Genomic DNA, 23,129 nt, shown 5'->3' with positions numbered 1-23,129 from the left:
TTCTCACTYTCTCCAGTCAGGACACACTCAGCATGTCCGCTGTGGCACCACTGTGTTTACCTCTGGGGTATACAGACAGATGCAGGCCAGCCGGACAGGCAGAGCTTCAGGCCATAGCTGCCAACCTGGGTGAGAACAGGAGACCCAGGCTGCTGCCTCACAGAATTTGGAGGGGGTTTTCCTACATAATATGTTGTAAACATTCCCTTGGGGGAAATAAAGTTGTAAGATTTCTAAGATAGAAGATTAAAATAGGCTTGGGCTTCGTTTTAAGAAATGACTAGTGAAATAAAGAGCTACCATTATGGGGGAGTATTCCATGTTGTTACTGTATGGATATAATATGTCATCGTYGTTGCATTTGTCTTCTCTCACAGAGACCCAAGTGTAGCCATAAACTCAGTGSTGGACAGACACACAGATTCTCCTGGTCACTAAGGTCCACTGTGGAAAAGAATACAAATATAAACACACTGTCTCACACACATTCAAAAAACACAAAACTATGTTTTTTTACAGGACTCAAAAAATAAACACTTATCCCAAGTCTTTAATTATAATGAACTGTGGTGAGCCTGATTACTTAATAATATGGTGATAAACACAACTATCAATCAAACCGCCTGACAGTCCTTAGAATTCAGGAGAGACTGTCCAAAATAAGAGCTGCTGACTCTCTCATTGTGGCTGTGTGTGTATGTGTGTGTGTGTGTGTGTGTGTGTGTGTGTGTGTGTGTGTGTGTGTGTGTGTGTGTGTGTGTGTGTGTGTGTTGTGTGTGTGTGTGTGTGTGTGTGTGTGTGTGTGTGTGTGTGTGTGGTGTGTGTGTTGTGTGTGTGTGGTGTAGTGTGGGAGAGAGAGAGAGAGAGGTGGAGACACTGGTCAGTGATGATGTTCTCCTCTCCAATATAAGGATGAAAGAAAGTAACAGAGGATGAATTGTCAGCTCGGAGCACATATTTATTTACAGAGTAAAACTAACAAGGGCACATGCTCAAAAACAACAATTGTGCAATCACACAAGCCCACGGTGTGGAAGGCTACAGCATGATGGTAGGCCAGGACATTGTATTTTAATCACAGGCGTTGGCCACAGTTGCATACTCATTTCAGTTTCAACAGTTTCAAGAGCTCAATGTAAGTTCAAGATTAAAACAATGTATTTGGGAGTGCAGAGATTTCTCCTTCAAAGCATATTGCAAGGCATCTTCCAGATATAATCTATATCTTGGAGTCAGAAATATATTGCAATAAATTATTATTAAATAGAAAAATCACATACACATAATTTATGATTGTTGCATGAGACAAAGGAAAATACTAAATCTCTCCAAATTTCATTGGGCATAGCAAAAAAACAAAAATGCCTGCAACAAACAACAGAAAATGATGACAAAAACAATACATGTTCGGTCTATTAGCAACATATTACACAGTGATAGCAAAAATAAGTTGTATCCACATACTGCAGTACATGGATCATTTCACTCAATGAGTTGGGGTACGGATCAGACTTCAATTACAGAATTACACTATTAATCTCATACCTTATATTTTCATACAGTACGCTATATTGTAGACTTACTCCCTGTTTTGGCTGATCTGTAGCTAGTCTCCCTACAGTAGTGAATAGGTTAAATAAACCCAGTGTAACGGTACAAGAGGCCAGTCACAGTGAGATGAATCAGGGCTCTGCTCTAATACRGCTGCTATTCTCTCTCACTTTGCCACTTTTAGAAGACCGTGCCTAATTTCCTTCCTTGCGTGACTCCAGAAGGTAAACACACTGCTGGAGTGACTCATTGCGATTTCTCACGTCGATGACCTGATACAAACACAGGCCGGGGTCAGGGGTCAACTAGGAGGATTATGAGACGTTACAAGGTACAGTATGCCCCCCCCCAAGTCGTGTTCTGGGCCCTGACACCCTCTGTTCTCCGAGGAATTCACGGCTTCCTGTGGCCAAACCCGCACGCCTGCCCACTCCAGCCTACAGAGAGATAGAGAGGAAAACAGAACATTAGAAAAAAATTGACATTTGAGGTGATGGATCACCCTCTTCGCCAGGCCACTGTTCGGTGAAACAGAAAGAATGCTGTCCTGATGAGCATGTATCTCTTTTCTGCCCAGAGCCCCGGGGCCTGCCGAGAGAGAGGGAGCAGCCGGAGGCGAGGTAAGGCGTCTCTGGGCTCGGGTTCGACCGTCTGCGTGGTGTAAATGAGCTTCATCCTGTTTCATGTAGTGGTGAATTGATTTACGAGTAGTGAAAAGCCTGTTTACCACCGCCTGCCAAGTTGCCTTTTCGGGCGATTGGCACTTTTGTAAAAAAGGGATCTGGGAGAAAGGCCTGATCAGCACTTTGCCCTCTGCTAAGCCCAGTGTTAGAGGGAGAGGAGGTGGAGATGGTAGTGGAGGGGTTGTAGTGTTGGGGGGGGGGGGGGGGGGGCAACTTCCCTTCAAAGGCCTCTATCTGAAAAAGGGCCAAACACAATCTAGCATCAATCTCTGTGCTGTCACCCTGCACTCTGCTGCCTTTCCAGCACCATTGTTATAGAGCAGACCAACGGAAAGAGGCCGGGAGCAGGTGGAAATAAAAAGCCCTTTGACGACTGGAGGGGAAAGATTCCTCCTGAGATCCTCACGACATTTACACAAGCCCCAGGGAGCAGGGACTGGCTGTCCACGCCAGTCTGGATACACACACACCGATTCATAGGTCTGGACAAACACACACACACACACTGACAGATATACTTGTACTGTCCAATTTCAGCCGCAAAWCCTGTCTGCTTCACACTTTTCAACACCGTCTGGTCTACTGCTCTCAACCAAAGTATTCATCACTGTTACCGTTGCAGGGTGTTGCTTAGTATCACGTGTTACTAAGCAAAGTTATATTTCAGACCTTCAGTTAACTGGATATACTCAGAATCATTCTGACATGCCTGTGCTGTGGCAAAAGTATTCACTACATTGTCTTTGCTGTGGTGAGAAGGTACAGTCTTTTAGAATGTATTTAGGATACCCCACACTGCTGCACAGATTCTTGCAGGTTTTCAGTAGCAGTGGTCTAGGAACTCCCAGTCTTCCACGTGGTCTCAGTGACCTCTCTGGAGACCTTGACAGTATATACTGTTTATTCCTCACAGATACAGTGGAAGGCACTTTGTTGTGGGCAGAAATTAGAGACTGTGAAGTCCTCTTCATGAAAGTCGTGGTATAACACACTCAGACACTCATCCAAACCCAGCCAGCCAGCCAGCCAGCCAGCCAGCCAGCCAGTCCAGACTGCATTACTTCACTCAGGGGAAAATAAAGATGTATGTTTTAGCAGAATGTGCCTCTCCCCCTGACTCCCCTTTTCTGCCTCCAACCTCATCCCTCTCTCATCCCAATGCTTCCCTCTCACCTCACCCCTCTGTCTTTCTTGCGTATCCACCTCTCTTCTGTTCCAGCTTCACCCTCCTCTCCTCTCCCCTAGCACATCCCTCTCCTCCAATCGGGATCATGGGCTCAGGCCTGGCGGGATCCCCYTCACATGATGCCAGTGAAGTGTGATGCTTCGCTGGGACCCCCCTCTGTTCAGGAAATGCTCTTGGCCTTTTTCCCCACCCTAGCCTTCCGCTGTGTTACCATTCCAAAGCATTCCTGACTGATTCCGACCACTGCTGGGCTATGGGTTCCCACAGACAAGGAGGATCTGCTCCCCAACTCAAACAGTGGAGTGGAGGCAGGGGTATCATGTTGTGGGCTGCCAAGCCTGTTTATGGRAGAATAGCYAGGCCTAAGCTRCWCAATAGGCAATTACCATCCCCACTTAGCCCACACCCCACAAACCACCTCCCCATAGTTTCAATTTGTGGTTTGTATGTAGGTMGGTTCTGCTCTCWGGGCGGATTAAATATAGCCGGGGACCGTTTCAGAGGAACACCGTAAGGGACTGACTTGGATTRGGYACTTGCATTGCAGAACGACGTCTCCTATTGTTGTGCACTGTTGGGAATTCTTAATAGCTTTTTCCAAAGCGGCTCGCCACAGGAAAATCCCCCTTCAGAATGGGAGAGAGAGAGATGGTGGGCTGTGAGTGAACATGCATATAAACATGCTTACGCTCCAATCAAAGTCCCATCAGCAACTATCAAAGCCTCTGTAACTAACCTGTATCAGAGCTGGCTGTGGCCTGACTTCCCTCCCTCTCTCTGTTATGTCCTACTCTGACCATTTCTTCTGGTTGAGTTCTCCCTGTTGATATATTCCCTGGCATCTGTAACAAACTGCCCTGGACTGGCCCTGTGTTGTGTGTGAGGCTGAGGGAAGGGGGACACCAAAGGAGGTTGCGCACACACAGTGACATTACCCATTCACTCTCTGCCCTGTGTGGGGCAGGCTGGGAGGCCTCCAGCAGCAATATAGTATAGAGCAGAGTAGAAGCATGCAGTGTAGAACAGTGCAGGACTAAGCAGGGCGGTGGTGAGAGGGGAACATGGTCATCTCATAGCGGTTTCTCTGGTTTTCCGCTGGAGGAGAGATTACAGCCATACTCAATCTTTTCGATCCGTACCTCTCAATTATCATTAGCACTGTCTGACAGACGCAATCCCCCGGTGGAGGTCTGGTTGTCATAGGAACTGTTGCCATCACTGGAAGACCTTCTCTCCCTCACAGAGGGCTGAAATGGGAAAAAGAAGAGTTGTGTTGGTTATATGAGCAAACTTTCATTAAACTGTACATGATATAGATATGATAAGAAGCAGGGTTGTGAATTATTAAAAGAAACAATAACATGACCGTATGGGAAAATGAAAAGGAACACCTGATCATTGAGTAGGTCTATTGCAATTCAATCCATATTTCAAATGTATTGAAAGTCCATTTAATTTCAAGCTTTTATCAGGAGTTAGGTTGTATAATTTGCTTTCATTTAAATTAACTAGTATAGGATAAGGGACGCTTGATAAATCCCAGTGTCGTTTCATACAGTCGAACTGTTCCGTGGTTCATCAAAGACATTAAAGAAAGGTGTCTATTACAGTAGCTTGAGGGCTATTGAAGATTATTATAATTTAGTTCAATGACTTGATGTGCTTTTAGACTGATTTTAAATGATCAAAATGGTCTGTTATAGTGGATGAGTCAGAAGAGATGCAGCTCTGGTTGAAAACATGGGCATCAATAGGGGGGTATAGCTGAGAGGTAATCAGACATTAGGCAGCACTCTGGTTCGGTTCAGCGCTATTTAGCTCTAGGAATGGCACACTAAGTTAATAATAGTGTGCAGAAAATAATAAATGCCTTGTCAGATGTCTCACTGTTAAACGATCTTGATTAAAGCATGCAGCTACTGTCCTGACTTGGCAATATTGTAAGGCAGACATAAGTAGAAAATAAACATTTGAAAAAATATATATGAAAAACGTTAAACATCTAGAGGGACTATTGTACTTTAATTACTTAAGCGACTATATCAGGTATAGTTTACAGATCGAGAAACTGGAGATAAACAAGAGTTGACAAAAGCACTTGAAAATAAGTGCAATAATATACAAAACCCTGCCACAATGGAAACAAAATCCACAATCACAAAAACGAAACGTTTCTGGTGTTTTTCTTTATCACAATGAGCTTCAAAAAGTCTCAAATTATAAAAGAATAAGGACTAAAAGAATAAGGACTAAATTGTTGTTTTAGTGACCATCTTCTTCCTTATGACGATTACAAATTAGTTTAGTCTTCTTTTGTCCTATAAACATGCTGTCAGTCAGTGGCTAAAACGTCAATCGCAGATATTTGACATGTTGGAACATTTTCCTTCTCGCAATGACCACATTTGGACAGTTTTGAGTTTGTAAAACTTCTGGAACTGACAACTCTTCAACACTCGTGTCCTTCAGTCATGTCAAATAATGTTGTGGTAGTGTAAACCGAGCTTGTGTGATCACAAAATAAGACAGAAGGAATWTTACATATGCCTTTATTCATATTTTTATTCCATGAAAGCCGTATTTCCCTCTGAAAATACGGCTGTCAAAAATGATTCAAAGTTCAGAGAACATGAGGACTATGTTACGAATAAAATACGCAGTTGAAGCCTATTGAGAGGAATAAGTGGAGCGGTTTACGGATTGACAATACCTCAGGGACGGTTGGGTGAGGGTTGTTGTTTGGTTGGCGCGCCAAACTTTCCTGGGAAGCCCGGGGTTCTCACACAGCATAATCGCTGCGCGCACAAAATGACTCATCTCGTGTATTTGGGGTTTGCGGGTTCTCTATATTTAAGGATAACAATACAGAGTTTATTGTAGCTTAACGAGCATAAAAACGAAATAATTTGCCAGTCTCAAATGAACCAAAACTTTAAGGATATAAACAAACTGTGCAACTGAGTTCCAGGGGCTATGTAYAGAACGCATAGGGTGGTATATATTCATGTAGCCTATTTTTAAATGTAAGAGTTCTTGTTTTGGTTTTGGTTTCTGGGTGATAATTAATCGAAAGCCYGCTAATATTCTCTCTCATATTGATAATCATACGAATTGGCCTACCTAACTCACTCACACAAAACATAGGCTATAAACAAATACAGTTCACATGATTAGCTATCAATGTCGTGCAGAACAAACAAAATGTCAACCAGCTATAAAATAAAAAATAAAAAAATAAAGATGATGAACTTTTCAGGTTAACCTGCATTGAATAGGAATTATTTTGTTTGATAAAATGTAATATGACAATGCATATTTAATTATTGCATTATAAATAGTTAGTTATCCAAGAGACACTTCAGGTGAATGCAGCTGAAACTGCGAAATATACCTTGATAAGGGAAATGTCAGCACTGAACAGCGCATGAGGGCGAACGAGTGTCCAAAGCGAAATCCAAAATCCAATGTCTCTCAATCATCAACAACAAATTACCATGCCAACAGAATATAAGGCCTACAAATATTGAATGAATGTATTTTCCATCTCTCGAATAATGCAGTTTCAATTACATTTTGACTTCTAAAACGGGTCACACATTCTCCATTTCATGCGTCTGATCATAAAAACAATCACTTGCATTTACTGATCAGTTAATTAAAGGCCCATTATTCCAAGTTAATTATAATTCATGTCAGTAGCCTCATTCAATGGTTCAAATAAATTGACAAATAGAGCTTTCATATAAATCTGTAAATGCAAGATTTTTCAATAGGAGAATTTGCCCACACACCGAACACACAACACAGTGCAACATGAGATTCCTGTTTTAGTTCGAGACATGAATGATCAATGGACATGTCACACGCTGTAGTAGGCCACCATGGAGAATCATCGTCTTGGACTCTTTTTGCATGTTAAGCCTTCTAAACAAAGAGATGGAGAGCAAGGCGAGGTGATAGGAATATGACTGAAGTGTGTCAGATACCAGATGAATATGTGCCCAAGAGCGGAAACTGACCATTGAACTGAAAGGGTCTGTTGTGTGCCATGTGCTTATTGGCTCCCTAATTCTAAATCAGAAAAAGGTGTAGGGCCTTCTATCAACCAATCCCCATCTGGATGAACCAGTAACATCTTACTGTGGGATGCATTGCAAATAAAATAGGTCCTGCTCATAGGCTAAACGGCAAGCGTATCAGCAACGATATCTGAATACCTTTATCACCGACAACTTCACTAAGATAATGCTATGGAATTAACAGAAAGCTGGAATGGCCTGAAACATCCCACTGGCCACACCACGTTATTTCAAAGTGGAAATGTGGGTAATTTATCGTTGAGATGTTGATCAATGAGATTTCAAACATTATTCGCCCAAAAAGACAGGCAGAAGTTTGTTGATTTCCCAATGTGTTATCACTATGCTTTAACCTATCTAAAAGCACAACCACATTCTAAACGTCAAAACAATGTATGATTTTTTTTATTTTAGTTGCCATCTAAATGTCGAGAGTTTGGGGCTATAAGGTTATATGTTCAGTAATATGACTCAGAGATAGAGATAGATAGATAGAGTTCTGAAACCTCATTGGTTTGAATGGTGTCAGCAATATTTTTTTTATCTAGTATTCTTTTGAACTTGACATGCATTGGGGGTATTTAAAGTACTCTATAGGTAGAGAACATTGAACAGAACAAGGCTATGACAATAATTACATTTAGACAAAAATGCAGATAGAACCTTATAGTCCCAAGCTCTCCATGTGTTATCATTGCACTTTCAACCATTTAAAAGCACAACAATTCAAATGGGAATACAATGTCATTTTTATATTTATACAACTGCTTAAATCGTTATCATTGTGCTTCATCTAATAGCACAACAGAATGACCTGGATTGTATTTGTATTACATTAAAAGTGCATAGTGCAAGTGATCAATGCTGTTTGAGATTTTTCACAGATATTTATATTGTGAAGTTCTCCACAGAGCTGGGATCTTGAACATGCTATGAACATGCACTCTTTCTATGATGACATAATGAGACTTTTAGAGTTACAGTAACCTCAACATGTGGCCATGGATGTGTTACTCATTTTAAGGTTGAATAAAAACTGTTAAATTAGTTTGTAAGATGGCCTTCATTTTAGGCTATTTACTATCTTACACAAGTCATATTGAATTGTATTAGGTTGGCAAGCAACCAAATATCAACATTTATAGGAGACATATCTAATGCTGGGATAGCTTCAATTGAGCCACTGGCTTAATCATATTCTTTCACTTTTATTTTAGTTGGAGATGTGAATTCAACATATTTGTTAAGTTAATATACTATTTACTATATTGCAAAAGTGATATTGAATTGTGTTCGGTTGTCAACACAACCAAATTACATTTGAAGGAGATGTATATTTTGTGCCACTGACTTAGTCTGACTAATTCCAGTTTTTCTACAAATTAATAATTTATATGTTGGATTCATGTCTCCATCTCTACCAAAAATCTAAGTTAAAGAATATAACTAAATCAAATCCAACTTTAAATGCACTTTAAAACAGTTTGATTTGATTTACTCCTATTCTTTAACTTAGATTTTTGGTTGAAATGGAGAAGTGAATCCAACATATTCATTATTAACTTGAAGATTAAATTTGACATCAACCAAAGCTTGAAATCCTAGGCCTATGTATTGTCTATTTTTAGTTGAACCCTGTGTTGAATTGAAACAATAGCTGTTGATGGCTTCACAAATGCTATATAGGCCTAAATAGTCTCATTGATGATGTAAGACTTATAGAGAGAGTATGGTTACATTTCATTTGCTCTAATTACACATCAGAATGACTTCAATAGCAACAGTTTATATATTTAGTTAAGATATCTCTCAATAGTCATTATCACTATAGCACATTGGTAGTAGTCAGTGGAAAATATCAAAGCTAAGCTGGGCTTGGTTAAAACACTGGATGGGAGATCTAATAGATAGCTGTAGACAGATCAACTCTCCTGTAGGAGGTGCTGCCCAGCCTATTGTTTTATGTTTTTTCTGATAGTGGATATAATGTTGAAGATCTGATGTTGTTCCAAAAGGTACAAATTCAACATAGACAAACCTTGTTGAAAATTGGTTACCATTATGACAATTATAGTAACCTGGTACACCCTGTAAATAGCCTCGTTATTGTTATGTTATTGTGTTACTTTTAATTATTTTTTACTTTACTTTATTTAGTACATATTTTCTTAACTCTTCATGAACTGGTTGGTTAAGGGCTTGTAAGTAAGCATTTCACAGTAAGGTCTACACTTGTTGTATTTGGGGCATGTGACAAATAAAGTTCGATTTTTTATTTGATTTGAATTATGTGGTTGAAATTTCACTTTCAAATCAACTGTTTATGTTCATGACTTTTTGCAAATCCAATGTATTTTCCAGGTCGATTCAACGTCACAATATGTTGACAAATTACTTTGAAACAAAGTTGACTCAACCAGTTTGTGCCCAGTGGGATATGGTGWATTCGTTTTCTTCATGGTAGATGTGTGTGCGTCCTGTTTTAGCCTATATACCGTGGGTAGTGTCCTCGGTATAGTGGAAAACTGAAGTTACAGCACCAAAAGGACTCCCGTCTCCCTCGCCTTTACGCACACCGGCGCGCGCCTTGGAGGTCCAGCAGCGAGATCTTGCCAAGTAAATTAAAAAGTCGTAGAACGCGATTCTATAGTTCTGTTGATTGCATGAAAGGGTGGGGCCCCTCAACTATACCGTTCAGATCAATGTAGCGGCCCAATGAGCGCAATCAGCGGTCTGCTAGCAATCCAGTCCTTTCTCATTCACATAAACACCACTTGAACAAAAATATACACGGCCACCTACCGCGCCAGAGAAAGTGATGAGGGGGGTGCACACACCTCGACATTATACTGTTTTCAATTATAACGACAACGCTAGATAGCCTAAGCGACGCATGAGACAGAGATATCTAGTTTCAGACCATTGGAAATGGAAATCTGCAGTAATGTATATACTGATGATGCATTGTTCCGAAAATAGCCACGAGTGTAAAAGGGAATCAACATTGTTTGTGTTCTTGGGACAATGACAGGTGAAATGTCGCCCAAAATTGCTTAAAATTCAACTTTACATTCATGTGTATATTTTATATTGTGCTTTGTCCATGAAAGTAAATCAGAATATTACTGAAAGGACAAATTGTTGTTGATATTACAACGATTTTCTTAAATGTGGCTAGTCATAAAACAAAAGGAAAAAAACAAATTATGCATACCTTTGTTGATTTCGTTGTTGGATTTCAAATTGTACATTAACAAATAGGCTACACATGTGGCCACGGAAAGTATGAATGAGTATTTTCATTGTAATGTATCAAGATATCTGCACTCGTTCTTGAAAAACGAAATACTTATAGGCCTTGGCCAAATGATGCATTGTATAATGATTGTTTTAAAAGGCATGTGCTGGGAACAAAGACAACATTTTCAATTGTTGAACTGTTTTCCATAAAGTGCATTACAGCAACATAATGTGCATGTTATATGTACCCTCCACGTATCCTGCTGGTATTGTACACTGGATGCTTCTGTACGTAATTAGGCTACATAACGGCATTACCTGACTGAGCGCATGTGCATATTTTTCCTCTCTTTGTTACCATGTTTCCCTTTAACTACTCATTAAGAAATATATCACATGTAAATATTGGACAAAAGTATATATACCCATAGGCCTACATATTTGGCAATATGGATAGCCAGGTTTAAAACATGTATTTGCCTTGGCATTCTCACCTGACGCCCTGAGTTACATAACATGCACAATATGTGTTTTATTACAAATATGCGTATTATTTCATGTAAGATATAATATGTTGGTTTCAGGATTTCAGAATACAATTTTACCAAACTATTACTTCCATTGTTGTTCAAATTGAGATCTTGTATTCATTTAATAACCTTTATTTACTCAGAACCATTTTGAGAATGATATATCTACATTTAGCAGCGGCTACAGAAAGAATTCACACCTTCCCTTTTTCCACATTTTGTTGTGTTACAGACTGAATTTAAATTGATTAAATCGAGATTTTTGGTTTGTTACTGGCGTATACACACAATACCCCATAACATCAAAGTGGAATTATGTTTTTGGACATTTTTTTTAAATTATCCAAACATGAAAATGTAATGTCTTGAGTCTAAGTATTCAACCCCTTTGTTATGGCAAGCCTAAATAAGTTCAACAGTAAAAATGTGCTTAACAAGTCACATAAGTTGCATGGACTCTGTGTGCAATAATAGTGTTTAACATGATTTTGACTACCTCATCGCTGCACCCCACAGATACAAATATCTATAAGGCCCCTCAGACGAGCAGTGAATTTCAAACACAGATTCAACCACAAAGACCAGGGAGGTTTTCCATTGACTTACAAAGAAGGGCACCTATTGGTAGATGGGTAAAAATATATGGTGAAGTTAATAATTACACGTTGAATGGTGTATTAATACACCCAGTCACTACAAAGATACAGGTGTCCTTTCTAACTCAGTTGCCGGAGAGGAAGGAAACCAGTCAGGGATTTCACCATGAGGCCAATGGGGATTTTAAAACAGTTACAGAGTTTAATGTCTGTGACAGGAGAAAACTGAGGATGGATCAACAACATTGTAGCTACTCTACAATATTAACCTAATTGACAGAGTGAAAAGAAGGAAGTCTGTACAGAATAAAAATATTCCAAAACATGCACCCTGTTTGACACAAGGCACTAAAGTAATACTGCAAAAAATGTGGCTAAGCAATTAACTTTATGTCTGGAATACAGTGTTATGTTCAGGGAAAATCCAATACAACACATTACTGAGTACCACTCTCCATATTTGCAAGCATATTGGTGGCAGAATCATGGTATGGTTGTCATTGTTAAGGACTGGGCAGTTTTTCAGGATAACAAAAGAAACGGAATGGAGCTAAGCACAGGACAATAACCTAAATCACAAGGCCAAATCTACACTGGAGTTGCTTACCAAGACAGTGAATGTTCCTAAGTGGCCAAGTTACAGTTTTGACATAGGGTTTTTCTTTATTTTTTACTATTTTCTACGTTGTCAAATAATAGTAAAAGTTTAGACACACCTACTCTTTCAAGGGTTTTTCTTTATTTTACTACTTTTCTACATTGTAGAATAATAAAAGACATCAAAACGATGAAATAACACCTATGGAATCATGTAGTAACAAATAAAAATATATTTTATATTTGAGATTCTTCAAAGTAGCCACCCTTTGCCTTGATGACAGCTTTGCACACTCTTGGCATTCTCTCAACCAGCTTCATGAGGTAGTCACCTGGAATGCATTTCAATTAACAGATGTGCCTTGTTAAAAGTTAATTTGTGGAATTTTGTTCCTTCTTAATGCGTTTGAGCCAATCAGTTGTGTTGTGACAAGGTAGGGGTGGTATACAGAAGATTTCCTTATTTGGTAAAAGACCAAGTCCATATTATGGCAAGAACAGCTCAAATAAGCAAAGAGAAATTACACTCCATCATTACTTTAAGACAAGGTCAGTCAATTTGGAACACTTCAAGAACTTTGTGCAGATGCAAAAACCATCAAGCGCTATGATGAAACTGGCTCTCACGAGGACCGCCACAGGAAAGGAAGATCCAGAGTTAACTCTGCTGCAGAGGATAAATACACTAGAGTTAACTGCACCTCAGATTGCAGCCCAAATAAATGCTTCACAGAGTTCAAGTAACAGACACATCTCAACATCAACTGTTCAGAGGAGACTGTGTGAATCAGGCCTTCATGGTCGAATTGCTGAAAAGAAACCACTACTAAAGGAAAGTGATGGAGTGCTGCATCAGATGACCTGGCCTCCACACTCACCCAACCTCAACCCAATTGAGATGGTTTGGGATGAGTTGGACAGCAGAGTGAAGGAAAAGCAGCCAACAAGTGCTCAGCATATGTGGGAACTCCTTCAAGACTGTTGAAAAAGCATTCCAGGTAAAGCTGTTTGAGAGAATGCCAAGAGTGTGCAAAGCTGTCATCAAGGCAAAGGGTGGCTACTTTGAAGAATCTAAAATATATTTTGTTATATTTAACACTTTTTGGGGGTACTACATGACTCCATATGTGTTATTTCATAGTTTTGATGTCTTCACTATTACTCTACAATGTAGAAAATAGTACAAATAAAGAAAAACCCTTGAATGAGTAGGTGTCCAAAATTTTGACTGGTACTGTATATAAATATTTGTTTTTACAAATGTTTGAATTTTTCTTCCACTTTGACAGAGTATTTTGTGTAGATCGTTGACAAAAAATGACAATTACATACATTTTTATCTAACTTCGTAACAAAATGTGGAAAAAGTCAAGGGGTGTGAATACTTTCTGTAATGACATTTGCATAGTACTAGCATTATGGGCTTTACAATAGGTTATTTTGTGTGATCACGTTGGTTAATTGACCAAGATGCAAGAGCCCATAGCCCGGCCCAGAAATGGGTCAAATAAGAGAAAGGTCAGAACTGCAAAGCGTAATTGATATTCTGCAGTAAATCATTGAATAATAATATTTAGGCATGGCACAACTATACCCTAATATTTTTTTTCAACATTATCCTATATTTAGCATCAAAACAAATGCATCTCTTGACTTTTAGAAAATGCTTTAATAAGTAAACAAGCATAATTCCAAATCATGCACTCAAGGTTCTCTTCTAAAATCCTGAGGCGTGCAAAGAAGCGACTTCAAGTGCATCCAGATCCAATGAACTTGCGGCTCTAAGGTGCAGCTATACATTTGATCGATCAATTGTCACAAAGCTCTCCAAACAACTCTGCTGCAGCCTTTTGGTGACCCTCCCCATCTCCACTCCAACACTAAAGCTGTAACACACTGATTTCTCAGTGTCGAGACCGTCATTTCAGTTTCTAAACAAACTCAGGACTAATTTTGTTTATCAATTATATATTCCCAAATGGCCTATAAGACTAATTACAACAGTAGTTTGTTAAACGTCCAGTAGCCTATACAGTTTTTTTTTTTTTTTTAATGACCCCTTCATCAATAACAATTAATTTCTGTTCTGGAGTCTCGTTTTCCCATCACCAAGTTTTCTGAATGGTTATGGCAGCTGCAAAAAAAACAAAAAATAAAGTTTAAATAAATAATCTTTATATCTAAAAATATTTTTATCAGATTTGGCACAGTGGTTGTGTTGGGTAAAACAGTATGTGACATGCTGAGGTTTCTCTCTTATAGCATTGTCGAGGAATCACCTCACAGTCACATTAACTACAGACAGTAGCAGTTCTAATGTATAACTGGGTGAGTCTTGGACAAGCTATGATAGGCTATATGATATAAAGTAAGTAGGCTAATTCAAGGTTTAGGCTGAATTACAATCTCCCTAGCAGTGACTGCAAGATAAATAGACTCCGAGTGTATCACCGTACGATGCACAGCTTCAGCAGTGTGCCGATCACCGTTGATTGAAATGTCCAGGCACAGAGTGCTGTAGTTGTACAACAAAAGTTGCTCAAATAAAGGCCATGTGTTTAAATGTGTGTTTGGGTAGGTGTATGCTTACAAGACGGGGAAAGACGATCTTGGGATGGTATATCCTCGTCTTCGCTGAGAACTGTTGCAAAGGGGATATCTAATGTATCTAATCTATATTCATGGTCATTTCAACATACAGACAAAAACTCAATACCACTCTCAACAATATAATGCATCATTACGTCCATGTAAAAGAAAAAAGAAAATAGGCCTTTGGGTCAAATTTCGTCGATTGGATAACAATAAGACCATTTGGAGAGGCTRTCTGTTGAGACAAAAACGCATACTGCTGGGCTGGCCGAATGATGTGGAATTCCTCCACCTAAGTGGTCGAACATTCCTGAGGATGCAACGCTGTCAAATATTTCATTSGAGGACGTCATGGAAAAAGTACATGAAATAAACTAGGAGGGGCAAGTGGGAAGTGGTGACCTCGGATTGCCGTAAAATGACGACAAACACAATCCTGCAACAGTGACATTACCAGAGTAAATCTATACCATTGGAGTTAACCCTTTCCTCAATATGTCCATGTAAGATTTAGGCTGCCTAACATGGGTAAGGCGGTAAAGCATGTTAACTAAGAAACATATATTCCATAGAAGATAAATATGGGCAATGTGACTTCAGCCAATGTTAATTATGCAATGCACTATGTAAATAAATCAATAGAATTTAGAGGACACCATAACTTAACCATAACTCGTTTAAAACCACGRAGTAACAATAATTTGACTGACGGAAAATCGTCTATAATATCAACTGAGAGTCCAGAGGGACCATTAATAATTATGCGTAGCTGTCAACGGCTTTTTGCGGAGGGGTTTAACAACTCGCCAGTCATCGGCGCGTCCCACTTCAAAGATCAATGGAGCAACTCGCGTCCCACTAGTTTGGGTAAACATTTAGGGATCAATTAGCCGTGGACATTAGTTTTTCAAAGTGCATGTCAAAGARGAGTGGCGGGGTTAAAGTGTATAAGAGGGCCATTCGGCGTGGGACGGGCACGACGTGTTGAAACAAGGCGTGATTCTCAGAATGAAGTCATCAACGTAATTAAATGCAGGGGGAAAGAGAGAATGCAAGCGCGCCTGCCCCCTCTCTCTGCGCGCTGGGTGGTCCGCTCCCCTGATAAATGCGTGGGCCTCATTCCAAGCGAGCGCCCTGTGTAGGGACCGGTTAAAACAATACTACTACCTATATACATTTCTTTACTTAGGTTTCAAACTCAGCCGCAACAGCAAATCCCACCATTGTAACTCTCGCATGCCCCGTGTAGTTGACAACGGAGATTTGTATATTTTCTTATTTGCTTTACCCTTTGGCAAAAACGTCACAAAGGAGCCAAGCCAACAACGGCATTTACGGGGTTTTGTTGCAACACAGGCTGTCCTTCAAATACATGTAGGTCTATACAGCTTCAGAACATCATCTTGCGGTTTAATAAATAAATCATGTCATTTTGATGTGGCCTTAGTTTTCGAAGTTTGATAAAAATGAGTAGGCCTAAATAGCCTACAATATCCTCCTGTAGACGCATATTTGTAGGACCACTACATTTATTTGTAGAATATAATTCCAAAGACATACAAAATCTTAGTCAAGAAAAAACAGTAGCCAGTATAGACTACTTTTATGACACCCAAAATGTATTATATTTTGTATTTACAATTTGACAAAGTATCTGTGACTGATTTGCGTTGTTGCATATCCAATATGGGCATTAATTACAGGATTGCAAAAGCATATAATAAAATTGTCTAACAACCCGGCAAACCAAAACAGCAGAACCACCGCGAGCCAGCCCGGAGAGTGAACCCGCGCACCAGGAGCGCCTGAGTGAGGGTTGGGGGGTTGAGGGGCTGAAGGCTTGTGCGCTCTCCGGGGAACAATGAACAGTCTACTGTCAACAGATTTAGTCTATGGACCGGCGGCTCTCCACTACACACATACATATATCCTAGCGGTTCAAGGCTTAAATTAATAACTAGAAACTGGTTACATTTAGAATGGTGGAAGAGGTGCAATGAAGCGCTTGAAAACCTAATGTAAAAAGTGCTGCTCAAAAACAATACATTTTCTAAATGTAGCCTAATTACTTATTTTCTTATTCTAATTTTCCAAACGATAAGCCTGAAAAGTATGAGCCTAAGACAGTTCTTTGTTAATAAGGAATGCGCTTCGACCTTTTCAAAAAGGAAAATAAAGTAGACCTATGTGCTACATCGCTTAACTTTGTAACTCAGATGATATTTGTTACTATTTTTCTGTGACACTATAGTCTGGTTAGGCTGCCCACCACATTACAATCAAATTGTATCTTTATTTAAATAGGCAAGTCAGTTAAGAAAAAAAACGTATTTTCAATGACGCCTAGGAACAGTGGCTGGTTCAGGGTTAGAACAAGATTTTTACCTTGTCAGCTCCGGGATTCGATCTTGCAACCTTTCAACAAGTCCAACGCTCTAACCACTAGGCTACCTGTCGAAATGACTAATGAGACCATCATATGGCGTCCTATCTAATTCGCACTTCTAACTGCACAACAGGTCTAGTAAATCTTGATTGGAACTAAATTGAGAAGAAGTCCCGCAGCCATATCGCTGTCTTGTTTTAACTGACAAAAGTTMAAAGTGACTTACCTTGATTCGAGCACCATTCTGAGGAGAGAGTGTTTGGTGGGCGTCGATCTAAAGTCCTCAGCCGAGTTTCAGTGCTCAGTGTTCGGCTAGGCTCAGAGCGCTCTTCCCCTCAGTTCTCCTGTGTGAACATAATAATTATACATGATTGAAATCCCTTTCTGCATTTACGTTGAAGAGTCCTATCCATACACAAGGAGCTGTCTAAAACGGACATAATGCATCAGATTGAGTATGAGCTGATCTAGCGGGGCTTTTTGCTTGATTTTTTATTTAAAGAAGGCCAGGGAAAATGTTTACATTTTGCWGTATAAACATCCTGCCCATGTTCCTGTCTATCGTTTAAAGAAATCAGCTGCGTGGTCTTGAAGAGGCATTTTCTTTCAAATAAGCGTATTTTAAGCAACATTTTAAACATACTTCACACTTTAATAYGTCAAAGTCAGTGAAATGTGCTATGGTGAGGTTGGCCTGCTGTATCTGWCAAGTGGAAAACCAGTTTTATATATCACGGTAGTTGTGCATACAAGCTTACTAAAAACATACATTTTCAAAAACACTGTTTGGAAGAAATATTGTCGTTGCGAAAATAAAGACTATTCAACGTTGCAAAGTTCAAGCATAGGCCTCTGTAGCCTGTTGTATTAGGCTACCATTTACATTCTGAAAACAGATATTCTAGTWGGCTATGTCCTATATTTGAAAATAAGTCCTGTTTCACGCCATTCAATTAAAAAAAATGATAATTTTCTGTTCAATAAAATGTCATTTTGAGTGTTAAGAAAGACCCACTTCACTGATTCTGAGTTGGAAAAAAACTGCTCCCAGACAAACTAAAGCCAGGCAGATGTGTGTGAGTGGGAGGGGACTGGGCGGGCCCGGTGCGCCAATGACGTCCTGATGGTCAAGKGCTCGAGCTAGCAAGGCGCTGATGGCAACGGATAAGTAAAAGGCGAGCTCCTCCGGACGCACGAGAACACACCGACTGAAGTTGAAGTAGCTCCCGTTTCTCCACGATTTCAATTTGGACAATCGCTACGGATTTCAGGGTTCACATTGGCTAAGGAATTTAGGCACCAAAAGGAAGAGCGCAACAACGCACGGTTTACAGAAATTCAGCTTTGCATTTGACCGTGCGTAGTTCCACAGCATCGAGATTATTGGTAACCATCTTAAACTTTTCTTTGATTATTTATACGAAGTTTCTAGTACTACTTCAAAACGAGGACGTGGATATTTTTGTCAAACTTTTTTGCCATTGCGCTGATAGTCTAACTAATGACGGCAGAGGTCCAGCAGCCCCCAGCGCAGACTCCTGCCCAGAGCAGCCCGATGTCTGCCCCAGAGAAGCCCCACGGACAGACCACTGTGATGGAGACCGCCTCCTCCACCACCAAAACCAAAAAGACCAACGCGGGGATCCGCCGCCCAGAGAAYCCCCCCTACTCTTACATTGCGCTGATAGTCATGGCTATCCAGAGCTCTCCCACCAAACGCCTGACGCTCAGTGAAATTTACCAGTTCCTACAGAGCCGCTTCCCGTTTTTCAGAGGCTCTTACCAAGGATGGAAGAATTCCGTGCGTCACAACTTGTCCCTGAATGAGTGCTTCATAAAGCTGCCCAAGGGGCTCGGYCGGCCCGGGAAGGGCCACTACTGGACTATCGACCCAGCCAGTGAGTTCATGTTCGAGGAGGGATCCTTCCGCAGGAGGCCGCGGGGCTTCAGGCGTAAATGCCAGGCGRTGAAGCCCATGTACAGCATGATGAACGGCCTGGGATTCAACCACCTCCCCGAGTCCTATAACTTCCAGGGGAGCGGCGGGGGCCTGTCCTGTCCGCCCAACGGCTTGTCTCTGGACAGCGGGATTGGMATGATGAATGGACACTTGGCAGGCAACATGGAGGGGATGGGTCTGGCCGGGCACTCCATGTCCCACTTGTCYGCCAACAGRGGACATTCCTACATGGGYAGCTGCACAGGATCCACGGGGGGCGAGTACCCCCACCACGACAATTCAGGCTCGCCCCTCCTCACCAGCGGGGGAGTGATGGAGCCGCATCCCGTCTACTCAAGCTCGGCCTGGGCTCAAGCGCCTTCATCCTCTCTGAATAACGGAGGTTCTTACATCAAGCAGCAGCCACTGTCTCCCTGCAACCCCGGGGCGAACCCGCTGCAGCCCAGTTTACCCACGCACTCTCTAGACCAGTATAATCTTCATCAGAACGGACACAGTAACACGGATTTGCAAGGTAAACTAACATCGCATGCCTTTTACAGTCAGTCATACCCAATAGCCTAAAATGTGTGCGAAATAAACACTAGGCCTAGGCTATAGCCCACTAATTGCTTTGAACCAAATCCACAACTTCTAAAGTAAATTATAAACGAGTAAGAAAAATGAAAATATCTAGGCATATAGAGCATTGTTTCGCAGACAGTAGATACAAACGAAGATTACATTACTGCTATTGGCCAGCTATATGCAAAGGTCTTTAGGCAGCCGTCGCCTACTGCAATCAGTGCAGTGGGCAAAGATAGGGACTGGGCACTGGGCATGCTCAGTGCATTTGTTTTTACATAGGCCTACAACAACTCCAATATGCCACAGTTTTTGGCGGACAATATTGGTAGAAATTATAGTTCTGTTATCTTGGAAATAAGGAAATGGACGCAAGAAACCATCGTCTAATTATCTAGCTAGGAAGTTAAGTAATTCGGTTTCCTGTCCTCATTTAACTGGCCAAGGAGTGGGACAACAGCGGGTTTAAACCTCACTCTGTTTTCCTAATAAATTCCTGGAGGTGGTTTAAGGAAGCACGCGGACAGCACGTCTTCTGGGACAAGTGTTTAGAACGGTGCCAATCTAGAGACAAGAACAAGCGCGAGCCGGAGCCAGCCAGCTCAAGCCCTCGAGGCACCCGGTCCTCCGGGATTTGCGTGCGAGCAGGCCACTGCCAATTAGAACTATACCGCCCTCGAGCTCTCCAGACGGTTCTCTGCCTCAACAGTTCCCTACGACAGCCCCAATCAGACAGACCGGGGTTTTCCCAAATTAAATGAAAGATTATCTACCCAAATTACAATTAATTCTTCTTGAACGGCAATTTAGGATGAATTTATCCTCTTTAACAATATTCTGAAAAGATTTAGGCAATACTAGTCCTACTTCAATCGACTTTTATAATATTACAATATAGGCTAAATAATGCAATGCACAATATAACAATTCACCCTATAAATAACAAATTAGGCCAACATCAAAAAGGTCAGTAGTCACTTTTGAAAATACTTTTATTTTATTTTTTTACATTTTCTTTCTATAGACAATGGTAAATGTGTATTATTTTGATGATGGATAATTTAGGGCTATATGCAATCACCCAGTGGCAATACTAGTTTCTTAATTTTCCTTGTACCCATAAATATGTATTTAAGTAATTTGTTACCACCTTTTCTTTATTCAAAAGGCACTCGCACATCTGAGCAATATTTTTTGCAGGTGGATGGTAACAGTTGGACAAGATGAGGGGAAAAGGACACTGCTCTTGATAGTATTACTGATCTTTAATAAGTTTACGTATCGGCCTCACAGCCTTCGTCAGAGCTTATGAGTTTACTTTTTTTTTTAGCACCCTTATGTAGACCTAGCCCCACCCACATCCGTTCCACGCATCGAAAGGGGTTGGCGGCGAAGGAAAAACAAATAAGTGCTAACAAATATAACAATATGAATTTCATAAATATTCGAATAAAGTGTGTAAATAAGACGTATTAAACACGTCTTTAAAACCACAATGAGGACATAGACCTACCGAGCAAGTTTTCATAAATCATTGGGTACCTGTGAGGCCGATACGTAAGCTTATTAAAGATCAGTAATACTATCAAGAGCAGTGTGCGGTGTCCTTTTCCCCTCATCTACCACCTTTTCTTTAAAATGCTGGCCTATATCCTTCTCGACTTGTGGTTCTTACTAGCCTATTCAGAAAGACAACCATACTGTTTTCCAATTGACAGCAACACATTCATATTGGGTTGGCATGCTATATGGCATAATGTGAATTGAAATATTATGTACTCTTGTATCTGTATTCTTAGGTATTCCACGGTACCATTCTCAGTCTCCCAGTATGTGTGACCGGAAGGAGTTCGTCTTCTCCTTCAACGCGATGACGTCTTCAACGATGCATTCGCCCAGCAGCAGTTCCTACTATCACCACCAACAGGTCGCCTACCAGGACATCAAGCCCTGCGTCATGTGACAGCCCTTACAGTGAATAACGGACATCACTGACTTGAGCCACTAAAGCCAAAGCGGCTGCAGGGCTGAGACGAGGAAGCAACCCAACCCTTGGAGGCAGGAGAGAAGGCAGGCCCTGGAGCGCGCTGTAAGAGAAGCAACAGTCACGCCAGAGAACCCATAAACTAAACAACTTTTCACACAAAAAAGGATTTGGTACAGAAAAATAAATACGTGCAAATGCAGATTTAGTTCAACTTCAATGTTTATCTCTCTCAGAAACCAAAAAGGGTGTGGGAATATCACAGAACAACCTTGTGGTGTAGAGGCCTAAGCTGTAGGCTATTTTCAAGAAATGTCTGTGTGCCACACAAGAGGTAAAGCAGAGACCGGTTGACACTCACCTCATGCATCTCAACCCCAGCTGCCGCTTGGTACTATAACTCTGCGGGCGGATGACTACCACTTGAGAATATTTTACAATGTACAARAATGTGTATTATTTTTGTTATGCATTCAAAAMATATACTGCGGGGACAATTTCATTGSTCATTTAWCCSGGSTWYMSRWKRRSGSMRCKWRSYAAWMYWWYRTWSYWTTTTWWTTMYWWTTRRMYYYAYMTTMYAKRWAYSRWWTAGGCTACACCATYCATTAAKAWWWMMWAATCAACAACAAGACGATCTGAATTAAGGAAAGATGAAGGCACTTTTTAAATAGRAAAGCGCAACTTCTTATTTATTCTGTGCATATTTTTAATTGTACACTTATAGCCACAATATTGAAGTKTGCTTTATTGGCAATATTTGCCATGACGCGTTCTTATTTGTTTTAAAACGGAAATTGAAGATATAGATGTAAGCACTYTTAGTTACATGTCTATTTAGGTGTATATATCCGTGTAGACACCCGTTATTTTTCAGCACTGTATAAATTGTAAATGATGTTATGCTGAGTATTGGCATACTCGAGTGTCTTTAGATTAGTCTGTATATTACTACACACYATTTGTATAAAATTAAACGTATTGGCATGCAGTTTAACTGGCTGAAACACCTATACAATTATTTCTGTTTCCATTATTTTGACACTTCTCGAATGTTCTTTTTTCCCTTTTTTTTAGGGACAATTACACATGCAGATACAGTTCAGTCTATTCCACTGTGTGGTGCAACGGGAAGGCCTTTAAATATTTTTGGGGGTGTTCTATTTTAGTTGTCTTCAAAC

At 40.5% G+C, this 23,129-nt stretch overlaps 1 protein-coding gene and 1 long non-coding RNA gene across 2 annotated transcripts; one reads left to right on the top strand and one right to left on the bottom strand.

Moving 5' to 3' along the window:
• Nucleotides 1-1,521: 1,521 nt before the first annotated feature.
• LOC111969449 (uncharacterized) lies at nt 1,522-17,910 on the bottom strand. Its single transcript, XR_002877984.2, has 3 exons — nt 17,667-17,910; nt 4,560-4,667; nt 1,522-1,988 (listed from the first exon to the last, which is right to left on the bottom strand). It is a non-coding gene; the product is annotated as an uncharacterized lncRNA (long non-coding RNA).
• Nucleotides 17,911-18,540: 630 nt separating this feature from the next.
• foxf1 (forkhead box F1) lies at nt 18,541-22,162 on the top strand. Its single transcript, XM_023995608.2, has 2 exons — nt 18,541-19,914; nt 21,764-22,162. The coding sequence occupies exons 1-2, from the start codon at nt 18,942-18,944 to the stop codon at nt 21,925-21,927; spliced, it is 1,137 nt and encodes a 378-aa protein (XP_023851376.1). The 5' UTR covers nt 18,541-18,941; the 3' UTR covers nt 21,928-22,162.
• Nucleotides 22,163-23,129: the final 967 nt, after the last annotated feature.

The sequence above is a fragment of the Salvelinus sp. IW2-2015 genome, linkage group LG10 (assembly GCF_002910315.2).
Source record: "Salvelinus sp. IW2-2015 linkage group LG10, ASM291031v2, whole genome shotgun sequence".
Classification (NCBI taxonomy): Eukaryota; Metazoa; Chordata; class Actinopteri; order Salmoniformes; family Salmonidae; genus Salvelinus; species Salvelinus sp. IW2-2015.
The sequence above is the reverse complement of the archived record's forward strand: the minus strand, read 5'-3'. Positions and strand labels throughout refer to the sequence as shown.